At 47.2% G+C, this 15,827-nt stretch overlaps 1 protein-coding gene across 2 annotated transcripts in view; it reads left to right on the top strand.

Moving 5' to 3' along the window:
- Positions 1–311: 311 nt before the first annotated feature.
- Positions 312–15,827, top strand: part of ITGA6 (integrin subunit alpha 6) — a 76,529-nt gene continuing 61,013 nt past the window's right edge. For both annotated transcript variants that reach the window (XM_032637585.1, XM_032637586.1), the window contains exon 1: positions 312–683. In XM_032637585.1, the coding sequence (XP_032493476.1) occupies positions 502–683 (182 nt within the window). In that variant the 5' untranslated portion in view covers positions 312–501. The remainder of the gene's footprint in view (positions 684–15,827) is intronic.

Raw genomic sequence — 15,827 nt, 5'->3', positions numbered from 1 at the left:
AGCACTTGTCTTTACTAACAGGTAGTAAACGCCTTTCCGGCTCTGCGCCGAATTCAAGTGTTTCTCTCCAGGAGGACACCCGAGCTGGGGCTGCCCGGCCCGCAGCTCGCCTCCGGGTCTCCCCGCCGCAGCTTCCGGGCCAGGTGCGGGGCGGCAGGGAGGGGCAGCGCCGCGCCGCACCGCACCGCAGCCGGGCCGGCCGGGAAGGTGCCGGCGGCGGGCGTGCGAGGAGGGGCCAGGGGGTGGGGAGGGCCGGGGCGGGGCCGGCGTTCTCGTCACTTGATAAAACGCCTGCGAGTCTCCAGAGAACAACGGGCTCATTCAGTGGTCGGGAGCTGCCCGCGAGGGGGAGCGGCCAGGCGGAGAGCGCGACTCGTCCCGGGGGTGGGGCCGGGCGAGGCGGCGAGAGGAGACCGAGGTGGCCGCGGCGGCAGCCTCGAACCCAGCCCGCAGCGCAGGGCGGCCGCGCAGCTTCCTGCTCCCCTCCCGGTGCGCCGGCCCATGGCGGCCGCGGGGCGACTGTGGCTACTCTACCTGTCGGCGGGGCTCCTGCCGCGGCTCGGCGCCGCCTTCAACTTGGACACCCGCGAAGACAATGTGATCGAGAAAACGGGGGACTCCGGGAGCCTCTTCGGCTTCTCGCTGGCCATGCACTGGCAGCTGCAGCCCGAGGACAAGCGGCTGTGAGTTCCCCTATTCTGCCCACCCCATCGGGGCGCCGGCCTGCGAGCGAACCGGGGCGAGGGCGCGCCGCGTTCCCGCCGGCCGGCCCTACCTCGCCCGGGACTCCGCCGGCCCCCGGGGGGAGCGGGGCCCGACGCCCCGCGCGCTTGCCTCCGGCCCCGCCCGGCGCCGCGCCTTCCCCCCATTCAGCCCCGGAAGGAGGAGAACCCGGGGGCCGACCCCTGCGGACCGCGGCCCCGGTGCCAGGCGGGGCTCTCCTCGGCCCCGGGAGAGTTTACTTTTTTTTTTTTTAAACAAAGTGTTTTCCGGCGGTCCTTCCCTCTGGGCGTGTTTGCTGGGAACCCGGCAGGTGGCATGCTTTGCTGAGCTTCACGTGTGTGCTAGGCGGGGGTGACGTGGGGTGGAGGGTCGCTGTACGCTGCGGTGAGGTGACTGGGAGGGTCGTTCAGGGAGATCCAGGCCTTTCCCAAACTCACAGAGAGCACCGCGGCCCCCCGCAGACTCGCGCGCCCCGCAGAAGTTGGAAAGCCACCTTTCATCACGTCCTGCGAGGCTTTCCCCGAAGGGCGGGTGCTCCAGTAGGAGAGACTTTTACATGCCTTTCCCCTTTTCAAAAAGATGGAACTAAAAAAAAAAGGAACTAACCACGCACCTGTTCGCAGGCTAGATCAACTGAGAAAACAAGACCCCTCTTAGTGGTGTGGCCGACCCGTCGCCCAAGCCCCAAAGCGTCCGGCGCCACCCGAGACCCTCTGGGCCCCTGCACTGGGCAGGCCCTGCCGAGGGGTGAAAGCAAAATGTCCGATCTGGGCTGGTGCTTTGCAAACAAGGTTTGGAAGTGACAGCCCCGCACCACGGCAGAGCAGTGCTCTTCCCTGGAGAAAGTGGAGACCGGCACTCTTAGCCTCTCTTTTTCTTTGGAGACAGTGTTTGGTTCCCACATGATCAGACTCTTTAGGGTGGAGAGGGTATTTGGGAGCTTAGTCGCCGTAATCGCTGTGAGCTACATTCTTGATCTGTGCTACCGAAAAATAAACTCACAAAAGGTCTCCCCTCCCCACAGGCCTTTAGTTGAACTGAGGTCCTTCCAGGACCAACAGAGCGAAGAAAGCAAAGTGCAGCTACAGGAGAGAGGACTGTGTTTATGAGAGGGGAATGGGATTTTAGGGCTGGAGGAAACCTCTTGATTTCAGCAATTGAGAACTTTGGAATTGGTGAATGTTGCGGGTCCCTGAATCTTAAAGTCAGATTTTTCTGGTAACACCTGCTAGTGAAGCAAAGAAATTAGTTGGGGGTGGTCTGTAGGCCTGGCCAGCTGCTTATACTCTGCTTTCTCTCAGTAGAAATAATTGTTATGCTGTAAATTTGAAATGGAAGGTGGTTTCTGGTAACTCAGTGAATGGATGACATTTAGTGTCTCTGAATACTTGAGCTTGTAGATGTGCATCTACCCATACGGAGAATGAACTTGTTAGTGCAGAAATGATCGTGGGCCCGCAGCGGGGAATACATTCTCCTTAGCATTCTCTGCGCCAGATGCCTACTGAAGCTGCTGGTTTCCTTGAAATACTTGTTCAAGCAGAGGTTGTGAAGGGGAAGTACTGGGGCAAGAAAGTGTCTTGGTAGAAGATTTGCAAAACGTGACTTCAGCCAGGATCTCTGTTGTCACTAAGGTTAGCCGCCTGCTTGCTAAAGCTTGTTCTCTCTGGTGGGCTTCTCTATTAGAGCTGCTGCAGGTAAGTAAGAAGCAGCCTGTGTTTGGGGTCTGATGCCTTCTAGAAATGCTCTTCTTAGGGACTGAAGGAGAGGAGCAGCTCACTCTAAGGGGGCTGTATCTTTCCTTCGAGCTCAGAGTGTGGCAGTAACCACACTCTAAGGGGCTGTGGTTTATGTCAAATGCTGCTTCCCCCACCCCCACGCCCCTCCCCTCCCCCCATCCCCAATCGCTTCTTTTGGTAAAGTATTCCAGCAGCATTGGCCCCACCGGGAGAACCAGCACACACAGGCCATATCCACATCAGTTGTAACCTTTGTCAGTAAAGGATGTGTGTAAATAACAGCCGGTGAGGCTGAGACCTCCCAAGTTCCGGGCCAGCTTCCTAAACTCTGTACTTGATGGAAAAGCTCAGTGGGAGTATTTCAGGGAACTGGTGAGAGAGACCTGAGCTCAAAATGCCTTCTCAGCTGTTACTTTGAGCCTTAGTGTCTTTATCTGTAAAACGGAGATATTACTGCTTAATAGGGCTGTTGTGAGGATTAAGAGATAACATGCAAAGTGCCTGATTCCCACCTGGCATGGGTATTTGCTGACTAAATGGTGATGCATTTAGAAGCAGTAACTGAATTCCTACTGTGTGCCCTGCTACTCCACAGGTGTTAAACATCCTGTGATTCTCACTCTGCCAAAAGTAAAGTCAAAGGTTATTGTAGGTTGGGTAATTTAAACTTAGTCACATTTATGAAACCCATTTTCAAAGCAATCTAACTTTAATCCATCTTAGACTTATAACAAAAGTTAATTTCTTGAACAGGGGACTTTACTGAGGCAGGAGAAGTAAAATACCAAAGATGTGTGGGCATAGCAGATGAATGCAGAATTATGGGAACAAACCATAGATGTTTGTGGGTTAAACTTTCTACGATGCCATTTAAATATTTAATAACATCTTAAACTCTACTTAACATTTTATAACAGAATAATATTGTATCTGAGAGCCTTAAAACATGCTGGGTGTTCCTAAAACTCTGGGGACTGTAAAATTGAAATAGAGACTTGTAAAACTTTCCTCGGCTGTGTATTAAAGAAGTTTCAGACTCCAAAAGGTTATTAGATGGTTGGCTGAGTTACTGAGGTCTGAGGACCTTGGAATCTTTCATTTCTCTTAGGTAGTTAAGGTTGAGTCACCCTGCCTAGGTAGAAAGTAGGGGGTGGCATCTGTGGGTATGTCCATCCTGTGAATCATCCCTCTTAGCTCTTCTGGGAAGAGACGGATCTGTGTATGACTGCAGGGCAGAATCTGGAAGGAAGAGATAAGTGATATCCTCAGGGAGCAATCCTGGGTCTAATCCAATTGCCATTTTCTTATTTTGGGGAACTTTCTGATCACTGCTGTCTTCCTAAGGCTCTCCAGGCCCACTGTCGCTTCTGTTCTGACTCTAACATTTGCTCTTGGTATTTCTCAGACTTGCGATGCTTCCGCTCTTAAAATCGTGTTTACTGAACTAGAGATCATCTAGTCCAACTAGCTCCCTTTATAGATGAAGAAACTGAAGCTGAAAGTTAGGAAATGTCTCAAGTCTCTTGAGTGCTTAAGCAGAATCTTAACAAAATCTGGATTTGAACTTGGTATTTCTGACTCACGCTCATTCCACCTCTAAAAGGAAAAGTCAGAAGCGTCCTTCAGACCTGGAGAAATTGGCCAGCATCTGAATTTTGGAAATGTGCTATGTGAGGTTGATTTATTAAATTGTTCCCCATGTGGGTCAGGCTGTCTATTTAAATATCTGTGCCTGGACTCTCTTCCTATTGACCCTTATTCCAGCTGGCCTTGGATCAGCTTCCGAGTCCTTCTTTGCCTGTCACTCCTTCCCCTTCTGAAAAAGCCCAGTGAGGGGTGACTGGAGCCAGCCCAGGATCAGAACTGTGTCCAGGATGTGTACTTAAGTACTTGCTTCCTTGCATTCATTCAGAGTGCCATGTGGCCCAGGGCCATCGTCCAGGGACTGTCTCAGTCACCTTGAGTCCTCAGAGTCGAGAAAGAGACAAAATGGGCAGGGAGACTTGGAGGAGATCTTAGGACTCTGCAAGGAAGCAGAAATGGACAAGTTGAATTTGAACACAGGCTGGTGTGAGCCCATCCAAGTAATGACTTAGGGTCAAAAAAGAAAAGTATTTTTGTGGTATGTGTAATATGTCGGGAAAGTCAGGTGAAATGCTCATGTAATAAAGTGTTACACTATTGTAAAGAAGCAAGTACTGTGTTCTTAGTTGTATAATTCTCTATTTTAGCGTAACAATAATATCAAGATTTAATTTAAGCTTTGTAACCAAATAGTACTGGAACTATGGTGCCTGGTTCCCCTAAGAACCTTGACTTAACGTATTGCTATGGACGGAGTGGCAGGTGAATTATCTGGCACTTTCAAGATAGAAAGTGGAGACATAATAGAAAATACTATCCTTTGCTTAAGTGACAGGGTCAGTTTTACCTGGAATCCTGGTTGGTTCCGAGTCAGCCCACCTTGAAGAACATATTCATGTTGTAAGAACCAGTTTAAATTTCTCCATGAAAGCCTTTTGAGCCCAACCCATACTACAGCACTTCTTCTTCCTTTGAATGTCCGTATCCCTTCGTATCATGTTCTGATGGTTTTGTGTATATCGGTTATCTGCCATTTTCAGAGGATGATCTAATCTCCCCCAGCTGGATTATAGGTTATGTGAGGGCAGGGGTCTTAACATTCATTTCTTTGCCTGATGGCACGTAGCATATGCCTTGCAAGTACAATGGAGTCATATCATACACTCAATTTAACTTGTGAAATCAATTTTTCCAGCCCAGGGTAGAGACGGAGAAATCCCTTTATTTAGCCCTCTGTCCTTCCCTGCTCACCGTAGGTAGGCATTGGTCTCTGCTGCCCCCAGGGAAAGAGAAGCTATGGTGGTAACCAAAGACTCCACAAGACCTCAATTCTTGGTTTTTGAGTTTTCAAGGGCCCAGGTCCCAGCTAAGGGATTTTCATGAGTGATTTTTTTTTATAGGTGATTTTTAATTACACTTGACTTTTGCCTTAAAGGCGGACTTTCAGAACTTAACCCCAGAAATACAGGCTGACCTGCACTGCAGTGCGTACTCAGGATCTGCTGGTTGTTAAAACGAGACTAGATAGAGAAGGATGGCCGTAGCGTAAGATCCTGGAAGCTACCTGACAAGGGTGTGGAGGGCAGATGGAAGTAAGAGTGTGAGGGCACTTGTGAATTGATGGCTAAAGCTTTACTTATTCATGGTTAGTAAGGGAATCTTGGATACATGTAGCTCTTAAGTGCAATGGTGAGGAAGCTGCTGACTCCCTCCAGTGAGAGCTGTAGAATGGTGAACTGAGTGGATCACTCTCAACCGAGAGCTAAATGGCCTTTTGGGAGGGTGGTCAGGGTTGAGCCCTGCAGTAAAGGGCCCCGGGAGCTTTACTGCTCATCTTACCCTTGTGTTTTGGGGTAAAAGTTTAGAATCAAATAACTATATTTGCAAGGAACCTTAGGGTTTCTCAAATCTGGCTGGCCGTCAAGGTAATTTGGGGAATCTCTTTATAAAAAATATAATTCTAGACTCAGTTCAGATCTATTGTACTAGTTTCCATCTGTTCATAAAGTTTTCTAAGATTGAGCTTTTATTTTTCACACAGAAGGCAGGAATAGTGCAGTGGATAAGAGCAGACTCTAGAGCTAGAGTCTAGATCCCAACTAGAGTCTAGAGCTAGATGGGGTCCAATCCGGCTCTGCCATTTACTAGCTGTGACAGTGTGCAGGATACCTATGATTCTGCTCGGCATTCCAGCATGTAGGGGTTTCCCACGTACACCGCCAAGCCGTTCCCAGATACTAGTCAACTCAATTCTGACACGCTGTACCTGGAGATAGCATCACATCCCACAGATTAAGGGTTCAGTCCTGCAAGACTGCCTCTCCCCCACTTCAGATGCCCATGTCAAGTCCAGGTTGTCCCCTCTGCTGACGGACTGGCTATAAATTGGAGGTTCCCATGACCCCCTTCTTGGGTTTGATTAATTTGTTAGAGTGGCTCTCAGAACTCAGAGAAACATTTTATTTACTAGATTACCAGATTATTATAAAAAGATATATAACTCAAGAACAGCCAGGTGGAAGAGATGCATAGGGCAAGGTATGGGGAAAGTAGAGTTTCCGTGCTCTCTCCTAGCATGCCCCTCTCCCCAAATCTCCACGTGGTCACCAACCCCGAAGTTCTCCAAACTCCATCCTTTTGGGTTTTTATGGAGGCTTCCATACAGAGGCACAGCTGATTAAATCATTAGCCATTGCTGATTGAACTCAACCTCCAGCCCTTCTTCCCTCCCCTGAGGTCAGGAAGGTGGGGCTGAAAGTTCCAGCCCTCTAATCGAGTGCCTGGTTCTCCTGGCAACCAGCCCCCCTCCCAGGTGCAGTCCCACGGCCATCTCATTAACATAACAAAAGACATCTTTGTCTCTCTCCTCACTTAGGAAATTCCAAGGGTTTTAGGAGCTCTGTGGCAGGAACAGTGGAAGGAGAGCCAAATATATTATTATAAATCACAATACATCATCTCTCTGGGTCTCTTTCCTCAGCTGTAAAGTGAGGATAATTGCACCTTAGACTAGTCCTGACTCAGAATAATAAGCACTTTGTGTGTGTGTTAAATAAATGTGGAAACCAAGGCTGTGAGAGGTGAAGTGGCCGTGACATGTTGGGCAAGTTGGTTCTCAGTCCACATCTTCCATGCTTCCTGGCCTGTGCAGTGTGTGCTTTCTCCTTTGGGGTTTGATTTTGATAATGTTCAAGTGTCCATCCTTCCTTCGCATCCATTCTACAGTTACATGTTTGGAAAGTACACCTCAGAAGACCCACGCCTTGTGGCCTTTTGGTAGCTGCCACGCGGTAGATAAACACCAGCAGGGTTTCAGTAAGCAAAGGAGATGAATGGGCAGACTGGTGCGGGGATGATGAAGTTCTGGACGGCAGGGACTTCGGCCATAGGTTACCCACGGAGGGTGGATTGTGCAGTTACAGGGTGGAGTGATTCATACTGTGTGGTTTCCAGATCTTCTCAGACCTCTGTGACTTTCAAAGTCTCAGCTCCCACCTTATTCCTGGTAGGCTGGGTAATGTGCACTCCACCCAGGGCAGGGCTGATGACGATTTATGTTTCATAGTCCTTTGTTTGGCATTAATGTATGGTAGGAAGGAGCTTGTGCAAAGCTGGATCTGATTTGTTGATGAGGAAGCTGCCTAAAGCTGAAAGATGCACGGACAAAGTGTGAAAGTCATGTTCTAGCAGATGTTTGTTTGTTAAACTGGCGTTTAGAATTGCATACAGAGATCTCTTGGAACTAACTTGAGGCTAACTGTTAATTAGTTGTGAACTGGGACAGGTCAATTGGCTCTTCACCAGTGTTGGTCCTTATTAGCCTAGTAACAGGGTAGAATGATCACCATCTAAACCACTGCTGTCTGGCTTTTCCGTTTCGATAAACAGGGCAAGACAATTCTAAATCAGTTCACCTGATCCGTGGTTGGTGTGTTTGCCAAATGACACCTTCATAGGCCACAGTGTAGCAGCCCACCTTCCCCGCACGGCCACAGTACTGGATTCCAGCGTTGGATACTGCTGTCACTTCATCTAATCCCAAATTGGCAAAAAGACTTTAGAAAAACGTCAAGTCTCAAAAACCAATTAAATGGTAAAGATGACTGTTCCGAATTGAATTAGGGGCAGTGGGGAAAGTGCCACAAAAGAAAGTGCAGAAGGCAAAAACAAGTGACATGGAGCCCTGGTCGTCGGCTCGCATGTTTATTTGCCAGCCAGCTGGATACGTTTTATGTGTCATACAATCCGAAGATTACTTTTTTTGAAAAGCCATTTCAGATATAAGAAAAACCTTTTAGAGAAATTGGCTATATAAGCCTGGGAGTATAGAAATAAAAATAAACTTTGGTATACTATGCAAGGGGCACATTGGTTAGTGATATGAAGAATAAACAAAGCACGGGGTAGTGCCTGTTTACCTGTGGTCTGTGCTTGCTCGGTGATATCAATGTTGCTACAGTTTCTTCATTTTGAAAAGGACATTCATTTGTACTGAAGTTATTTAATCGTGTGTGTGTGTGTGAGTGAGTGAGTGTGTGTGTGTGTGTGTGTGTGTGTGAGAGAGAGAGAGAGAGAGAGAGAGAGATACACATGATAAAAAATTGTTTCAGACCCAGAGCGTAGGATGTCACTGAACTGTAGGTCTCCTGAGCCAGTTAACCTTTTGTCTTTGCAGAACCAGAGTCCTTGTCTTCAGGGTTTACTGCCATTGATCAAGTGGTCAGTCTTCTGTGGTCTCGATAAAGCAACGTGATATAAAGTTAACTAGAGGAGCCCATTAGAGTGAGCCATAGTGTAGGTGTGGAACGGTAGCTCCTTGGTGTGAATGGCCCATTCGGTAGCACTGGGAGTTTGAAATTCTGTACTCCCTCTCTTTGCTGAGGAGAGTAAAAAAAAATCTTTCCTGGGTCCCCTTCCCACTGATACGTCCTGTCAGGTGATGGCTGACCCCCCTCCTCCTGGCAGTGTAGTTTCATCTGTCGCTTGAGAACAAAGGTATTTTGAAGTAGTGAAATGGAAATGTTTAGAATTCTACAAGGCTCTGGAGAGATTGGAGATAGGTAGGAAAAGATATTTAAAATACCTGGAGTGAATGTGAGGCGGTTGAAAAACTATTGATTGGATGTATGGAATTCACCTTTGCTGGGACACAAATAAACCTAAGAGTTTTTAAAGAAGGAAAAGCTTAGAGAGGTTTAGATGTGCTCAAGTGGATATGCAGACATGATTCTAGGAAAATGGCTTTGCCACCGAGGCCTCATGGCTGCTAGTGAGAGTAAGCCCATGGGCCGACTTAGGACAATACTCAAAAAGTTGAGATCTGGCTTTCAGATCTGGGTGATGAAGAGTCTCAGCACGAACCCACAAGTGCAAAAGGAGATGGCTCTGGACTCTGTTGGGCCTTCTAGAGGATCAAGGATAGGGTCCTGGGGAAGACCGAAGGAGAGACCCACTGAATTAGATGGTCCAGACCTCAAGAGAAGACTTTGGGGGCCAGCTGGAGAAGTGTTTTAATGCACAGCACGTGGTAAAGTCTTTTCGCATTCCATATCTGACCAGCCAGTTTAGAAAGAAAAGTACTTTCTAAGCTGTGTATTCAGAGAGGGCCCAAGGCTGCTACAGAGATGAACTGAGAAAGGCTGTGGGAGTGTGAAGTGTCCTGGGGACCCTCAGAGGATGATCCCCTCAGCTTAGCCACACCACCAACCAGAAGCCAACAGAGAAGGTTTTTCACTACATAGGATAAGAAATTGGTCTTTTGTAAGCTCGTTTATTTCTAGGTATGTGCATGTATGTTGGATATTTCAACCTAAAAGATAATAGGGATTTTTATCCTTACTTGAACATGAGGACCAAGTAAAAACTTGGAGGGGAGTATGTTCTGGACTAGCTAGAAAAACCATAACCAGCTTCTTCTTTTTCCCATATAAAAGTTGCTAATAAATGCTCGGGCACCGTTCTAGGGCTAGAGATGCAGCAGCAAACAGAATAGATAAAATTCCTACTTAGGTTCTGATGGAAGAGACAAAATAAATAGGGGTATTATGTTAGATGGTAATAGTGATACAGGGGAAAATGAAGTGGAGAGAGGGACCAAAGAGTGGGAGTGGGGTAGGGAGTGATTGGCCATCGGGCAGGGAAGACTTCACTGAGAAGGTGCAAGCCGTGTCAATATTGGGGGGGAAAGTATCCCTGGTGGTGAGAACAGCAAGTGCAAAGGCCCTGAGGCAGAAGCATGCCTAGCATGTTCAGGAACAGCAAGGAAGCCTGTATAGTCTCCTTGGAGCCAAATTGTGTAGAGCCTTATAGGTCTTTGAAAGACTGGTTTTTAACTCTCGAATGAGATGGGGAGCCATTGGAGGATTCTGAGAAGAGTATGACATATTCTGACTTAGAGTTTAAATGGATTTTTCTAGCTGCTACATTATCGAGAGTAGACTCAAGTATATAGATGTAGTGATCTTAATGAGGAGGGTCCTTTTAATAATAGGTAAGAGTCGATAGTGGATAGCAGCAGTGATGATAGTGAGAAGTGGTTGGATTCTGGATATATTTTGAAAGTACAGTCAACAGGATTTCCTATGGAATAGACATAAGAGAGAGAGAAAAGCTGGAAGAGAAAACCGTTGTCATTCAATGGTTTAGGGTGGACTATAGAAGAAATGGATTTAGGGTGAAGAACAGGAATTTAATTTTGGAGATCCTAGGCTTGAGATGTCTGGACGTCAAGTGGAGCTGTTGAGAAGGCAGTCGAAGAATAGGAGTCTGAAGTTTAGGCGGAAAGGTTTGGATTGGAGATACAAATAGTGGAGCCCCGGGCTTCTGGGTTGTATTTAGAATGGTGGGCTGAATGAATGGGTTCACCAAGGAGGTGAAGATAGAGACTAAGGACACAGATGCAAGGCACTCCCCACGTAGAGGTTAGGGAGATGGGGGGACCAGCGCCAGGCACGGAGAGGGATGGCCAGTAAGATGGGGAGCGAGGTGATGTGCTATCCTGGAAGCCTCTTGATGCGGGTGTGTCAGAGACGGAGTGATCAGTCAGTCGTGTCAGATGACGCTGAGAATTGATCCCTGGCCTAGCAATAGGGAGGCCATTGGTGACCTTATCAGAAGCCTTGTGGAGTGGAGTGGAAGCAATGCCTGGTTGGACTGGGTTGGTGAGAGACTAGAAGAGGAATTGGAGGCGAAGAATAGGGACTCAGCTGAAGAGGAGGGCAGAGCAAGAGCTGGAGAGGAAACTGGGGTTAAGAGGGAATCTTATTTTTTTTTTAAGAGGGGAGGAAGTGACAGTGAGCTGGTCTACTGATGAGGATAATTCAGTAGAAAGGGAAAAGTGAAGGCAGGAGTGGGGAGAATGGCTGGTGTGATGTCTGTGAGTAGGTGAGAGGGATACACCAGTGGAGAAGTTAGCCTGGTTACTGGAGCACAGGTAGCTCATCACACCACAGAATAAAGGAGCCCGGATGCAGGTCGGTGGGAGACTGTGAGGCTTTTCTGGTTGCTTTTAATTTCTCAGTGAATAGTAATAGGTCATTAACCCTAATTTACTCAATACCTGCATAGAAGTTTGCCTCATAGGAGTAAGAACTCCATTCTAGAGGCAAAGGAGTGTGGGGTTTGAATCCCAGCTGCTTCCCATTCTGTGGACTTGACCTTGGGCGAGTTGCTTGTGCTTATCAGTAAAATGGAGGCACTAATGCTAACTACCCCGCAGAGTTGTGAAGATGGACTGTAGTGAGTATGAAGCCCTTAGCGTCATGCCCATCGTGTCCAGTAACACTAGCCTTTCCTGTTGTGGCTGCCTTAGAGTAAAATCGTACTATAATCCCCTCACATGGGAGAGTTTTGTAGCTATCTTATCTTTACTGTCTGGTAGACAGCAGAGGTTACCCTTTGGGGGTCAGATCAAAGGTGAAGTTGCCCCCAGAGTCCAGGGGGAGGTTCACAGATAGATGGGAACTATCACATTGCCTTGAAGAGAGGAAGGGGAAACACGGGACTTGGAGGAAGGAAGAGAAGATGGAAACAAGGCAAAACCCTTTAAGGATTTCCAGTTTCTTATGCTATATTTGAGCTACAGAGAAGCACAGCTTCTGATTTTGTTAAATTCTTACACGGCTCACTTTATGTGTTGGGTGGACGTTTCCCATGTAGGAGTATCTGCAGCTCCAGCATCTGGTTTTGTCTCAGACGGCACAGCATGCGTGTGTCCTGCAGGCAGGGTGGACGTGGTGGGGGTGGGGCACTGGCAGGTGGGTGGGTACCATGCTGGGTGAGAGTGAGTGGGCAACACGCAGGGATGCCGAGGCCCGGCTTCCTGTTCCCTGGCCCGATTGATTGTCTTGGCGATCATGGTCAACGTATGCAGCAGCATTTCACTGCGTGCATTGAACAAGAATAACGTATGGACTTGTTGAGTTGTCAGGGAGGTAGAAAACGAGACTAAATGGCACTGTGGCTTCTAAAATACTGGCAGTTTTCAGTCTCTTCTTTCAAGATAAGTGTTATTGGCTAAAGAGGTAGCTTGAGGTAAATCTGAACACAAAAGGATATAGAATATCTCTGCAGTTACGCAAGTGTGGCTCATCAGGACCTTACCACCCTCACCCTGGGGTGTACCACAGATTCGTTAGGGAGCGTCTTTCGGAGGTGGCATGGTGGTGAGTTATTAAAAAAAAAAAGTTATCTCAGTATGGTGCAGAATGAAATATGAGTAAGTTTTTAATATAAAACACAAGGCTTTAAAGACAGTTCAAGCTTTTTGCGGTCATCTTGGGCTATGCCCCCATACTTGTTCATCTCCCCTGTCAGTCAGGGCTTCTGAGAAAATGGTTGAACCGCTGACGGGCACAACCCTTTCTCTGCAGAGGGGTGACTGACACCCAGGAACATCGAGCGACAGCTAGGTAGTAGCGGCATGAGCCGTGGAACCCAGCCGCCCGATGCCCAGTCCACCAGGTGCCATGCCATACACATCTACATCTTGGTAGGCGATTCCTGTAATTGAACCTGTACCCTGTGGTCTTGCTCTTAATAGAACAGTATCTCACATTTTTAAATGTCTTTCCCCCATAATGGCCTTGGTATAGCGATAGCAAATACACAGCCACTGTTGCCCTTTCCCCTCTGCCAACTGGGGGCACTCCAAATGACCGTAGCACTTCTTCCTGCTGAGTCTCAGAATTCTCCAGGTCAGCGTTAGTTAGCCTCTGCTGATGTATGTATAGGTGCTTGCACGTAAGACAGCATCTGTTTGCCCTCTTGGCCTGGCCAAATCCCCTGCATATGGAAGGCACTCTAAATGTCTCCCTGCTGGACATTATTCCTGCCGGTTTGTGAGCTTCTTAAGAGCGAGGCTGATGGCTTGTCCACTTTTGGTTCCAATCTGTTAGACAGAAATGAGTACCCAAAAGGCATTTGTTAAGCCCTTTGAGTTAATTTCCCAAATACACTGAAGTCTTGTAGAAAATAGGAAGTGGGATGACCATTTCTTTAGAACGATCCTTTATGCCCTGATATTAGTACTACTACTTTAAAAAAAAAAACTGTGGTGAAATACACATAAGATTTATCATCTTAACCATTTTGAAGTATACAGTTCAGTAGTGTTAAACACCCACATGGTTGTGAACACCCCTGTACTCCTTAAACTTCTTCTGGAGTGCCCCGTAATCAGGATGGCCCTATTATTTTATTTATTTATTTATTTATTTATTACATCTTTATTGGAGTATAATTGTTTTACAATGGTGTGTTAGTTTCTGCTTTATAACAAAGTGAATCAGTTATACATATGTTCCCATATCTCTTCCCTCTTGCGTCTCCCTCCCTCCCACCCTTCCCTATCCCATCCCTCTAGGTGGTCACAGAGCACGGAGCTGATCTCCCTGTGCTACGCGGCTGCTTCCCACTAGCTATCTGTTTTACGTTTGGTAGTGTACATATGTCCACAACACTCTCTCACTTTGTCACAACTTACCCTTCAGGATGGCCCTATTATGAGGGCATAAAATATTGATAAACCAAACTTAAATACCTAAGCATAGAATTGTGCTAAATCATATCATCTGATATGATATTCTAACATAGATTAGTGGCAATGGAATTAAAATTTTAATAAATTTATGCTGTTAAAAATTCCATCTCCTCGATCAGCTCTGTGCTTTGTGTCCACCTAGAGGGATGGGATAGGGAGATGCAAGAGGGAGGGGATATGGGGATATATGTATACATATAACTGATTCACTTTGTTATACAGCAGAAACTAACACACCATTGTAAAGCAATTATACTCCAATAAAGATGTTAAAAAACAAAAAATTCCATCTCCTAGCTTAGTATGTCTTTCCAATCTCGTAAAGGACGGCTCCTGGTTGATTTCAGCAACTGTGCCCCTGGCTCCATTTGTGGAACCCTAGGGCTCCTCACTGCATATTCTTTGAGAAACCGAAGTAATTTGTTTTACGTTTTTTGCTGAGTTATGAGGAAATGGCAACAGATTAAAAGAAACTGGCCATTTGTTTCTTTTATCTTGCTACTCTTCCTACCTACCTCTTAGTAGCTTTGAAATGAAACCGATTTCAGTGGCACACTGAGTGCAGGTGCAGCTGAGGTTTGATGTGACAGTGGCCCATTCATGGGTTGATGTTCAGGAGGAAGTGTGTGTTCGGGAACATCAGATTAGACTGACAGCTGTCCCCGGTGGCAAGGCTGGCTTTAGCTTGTCTTGCAAATACTTTGTTCATACCACCCTCTCTACCCACCCACCCCCTGCTTTCTTTAGAGCCCTGTTAAAGATGCTCGCAGGTATTCGATTATCTTTTTCTTCTGTTCCTTGTCTCTTTGGATTTCTAATGACTAATTTCTGTATTGCCCAGAATCTGTTGAGTTTAATAGGCTTTCTTTGTTCTTATTGATGTTTTCATTATGAAATTTCTAGTAAGCTATTTGGGAGCTGTCAAAATAAAGCTTATTGGTGGTTCTGAATTGTGGGCCCTCCGTAGGCAAGAGATTGGGACTGATTTATCTGTGTTTGCTTTAACGTGGAGGCTGACGTGCGTCATTCTTCACAAATAAAACAGAAACGTGCTTTAAAAGAAATCTGACCCCCACACGTGCACAAAGCGTAGTCATATTACCCAATAATGCTTTTGTGGATTGCTTTACTACCAAAACTACTTACCCCCTGCAGAAGTTAGGGAGGAACCTAGGGAATGATCTAGAAAGGTAGTCCGTCTCTCTCATGTTATAGATAAAGAACTGGAGGCCTAGGATTTGTTGTCCATCATGCAGCCAGCTACTGGCAGAGCTGCCCCTCCACCCTTCCTCCCCCTAGTGTCCAGGGCTCTCTCCACACTTGAGCCCCTTCCCTGTTTTCGACCTCCACTGCCCACCCTTGCAGGGATCAATCTAGCCAATGTGTCTGTTTTTATAAAATGTCACCGGAAGCTTAAGCAGATCTGTTCAAGTTCCACCAAGTTTCTTTGAAAATCTGTACTCATCAAAAAGAGTTGCTGGGCTTCCCTGGTGGCACAGTGGTTAAGAATCCACCTGCCAATGCAGGGGACACGGGTTCGAGCCCTGGCCTGGGGAGATTCCCACATGCTGCGGAGCAACTAAGCCCATGCACCACAACTACTGAGCCTGTGTTCTAGAGCCCGCGAACCACAGCTACTGAAGCCCGCATGCCTAGAACCCTGTCCTCTACAAGAGAAGCCACCACAGTGAGAAGCCCGTGCACCTCAACGAAGAGTAGTCCCCACTCACTGCAACTAGAGA

The sequence above is a fragment of the Phocoena sinus genome, chromosome 7 (genome assembly GCF_008692025.1).
Source record: "Phocoena sinus isolate mPhoSin1 chromosome 7, mPhoSin1.pri, whole genome shotgun sequence".
In the NCBI taxonomy this organism is placed as follows: Eukaryota; Metazoa; Chordata; class Mammalia; order Artiodactyla; family Phocoenidae; genus Phocoena; species Phocoena sinus.
This window is presented reverse-complemented; position numbering and strand designations above follow the sequence as displayed.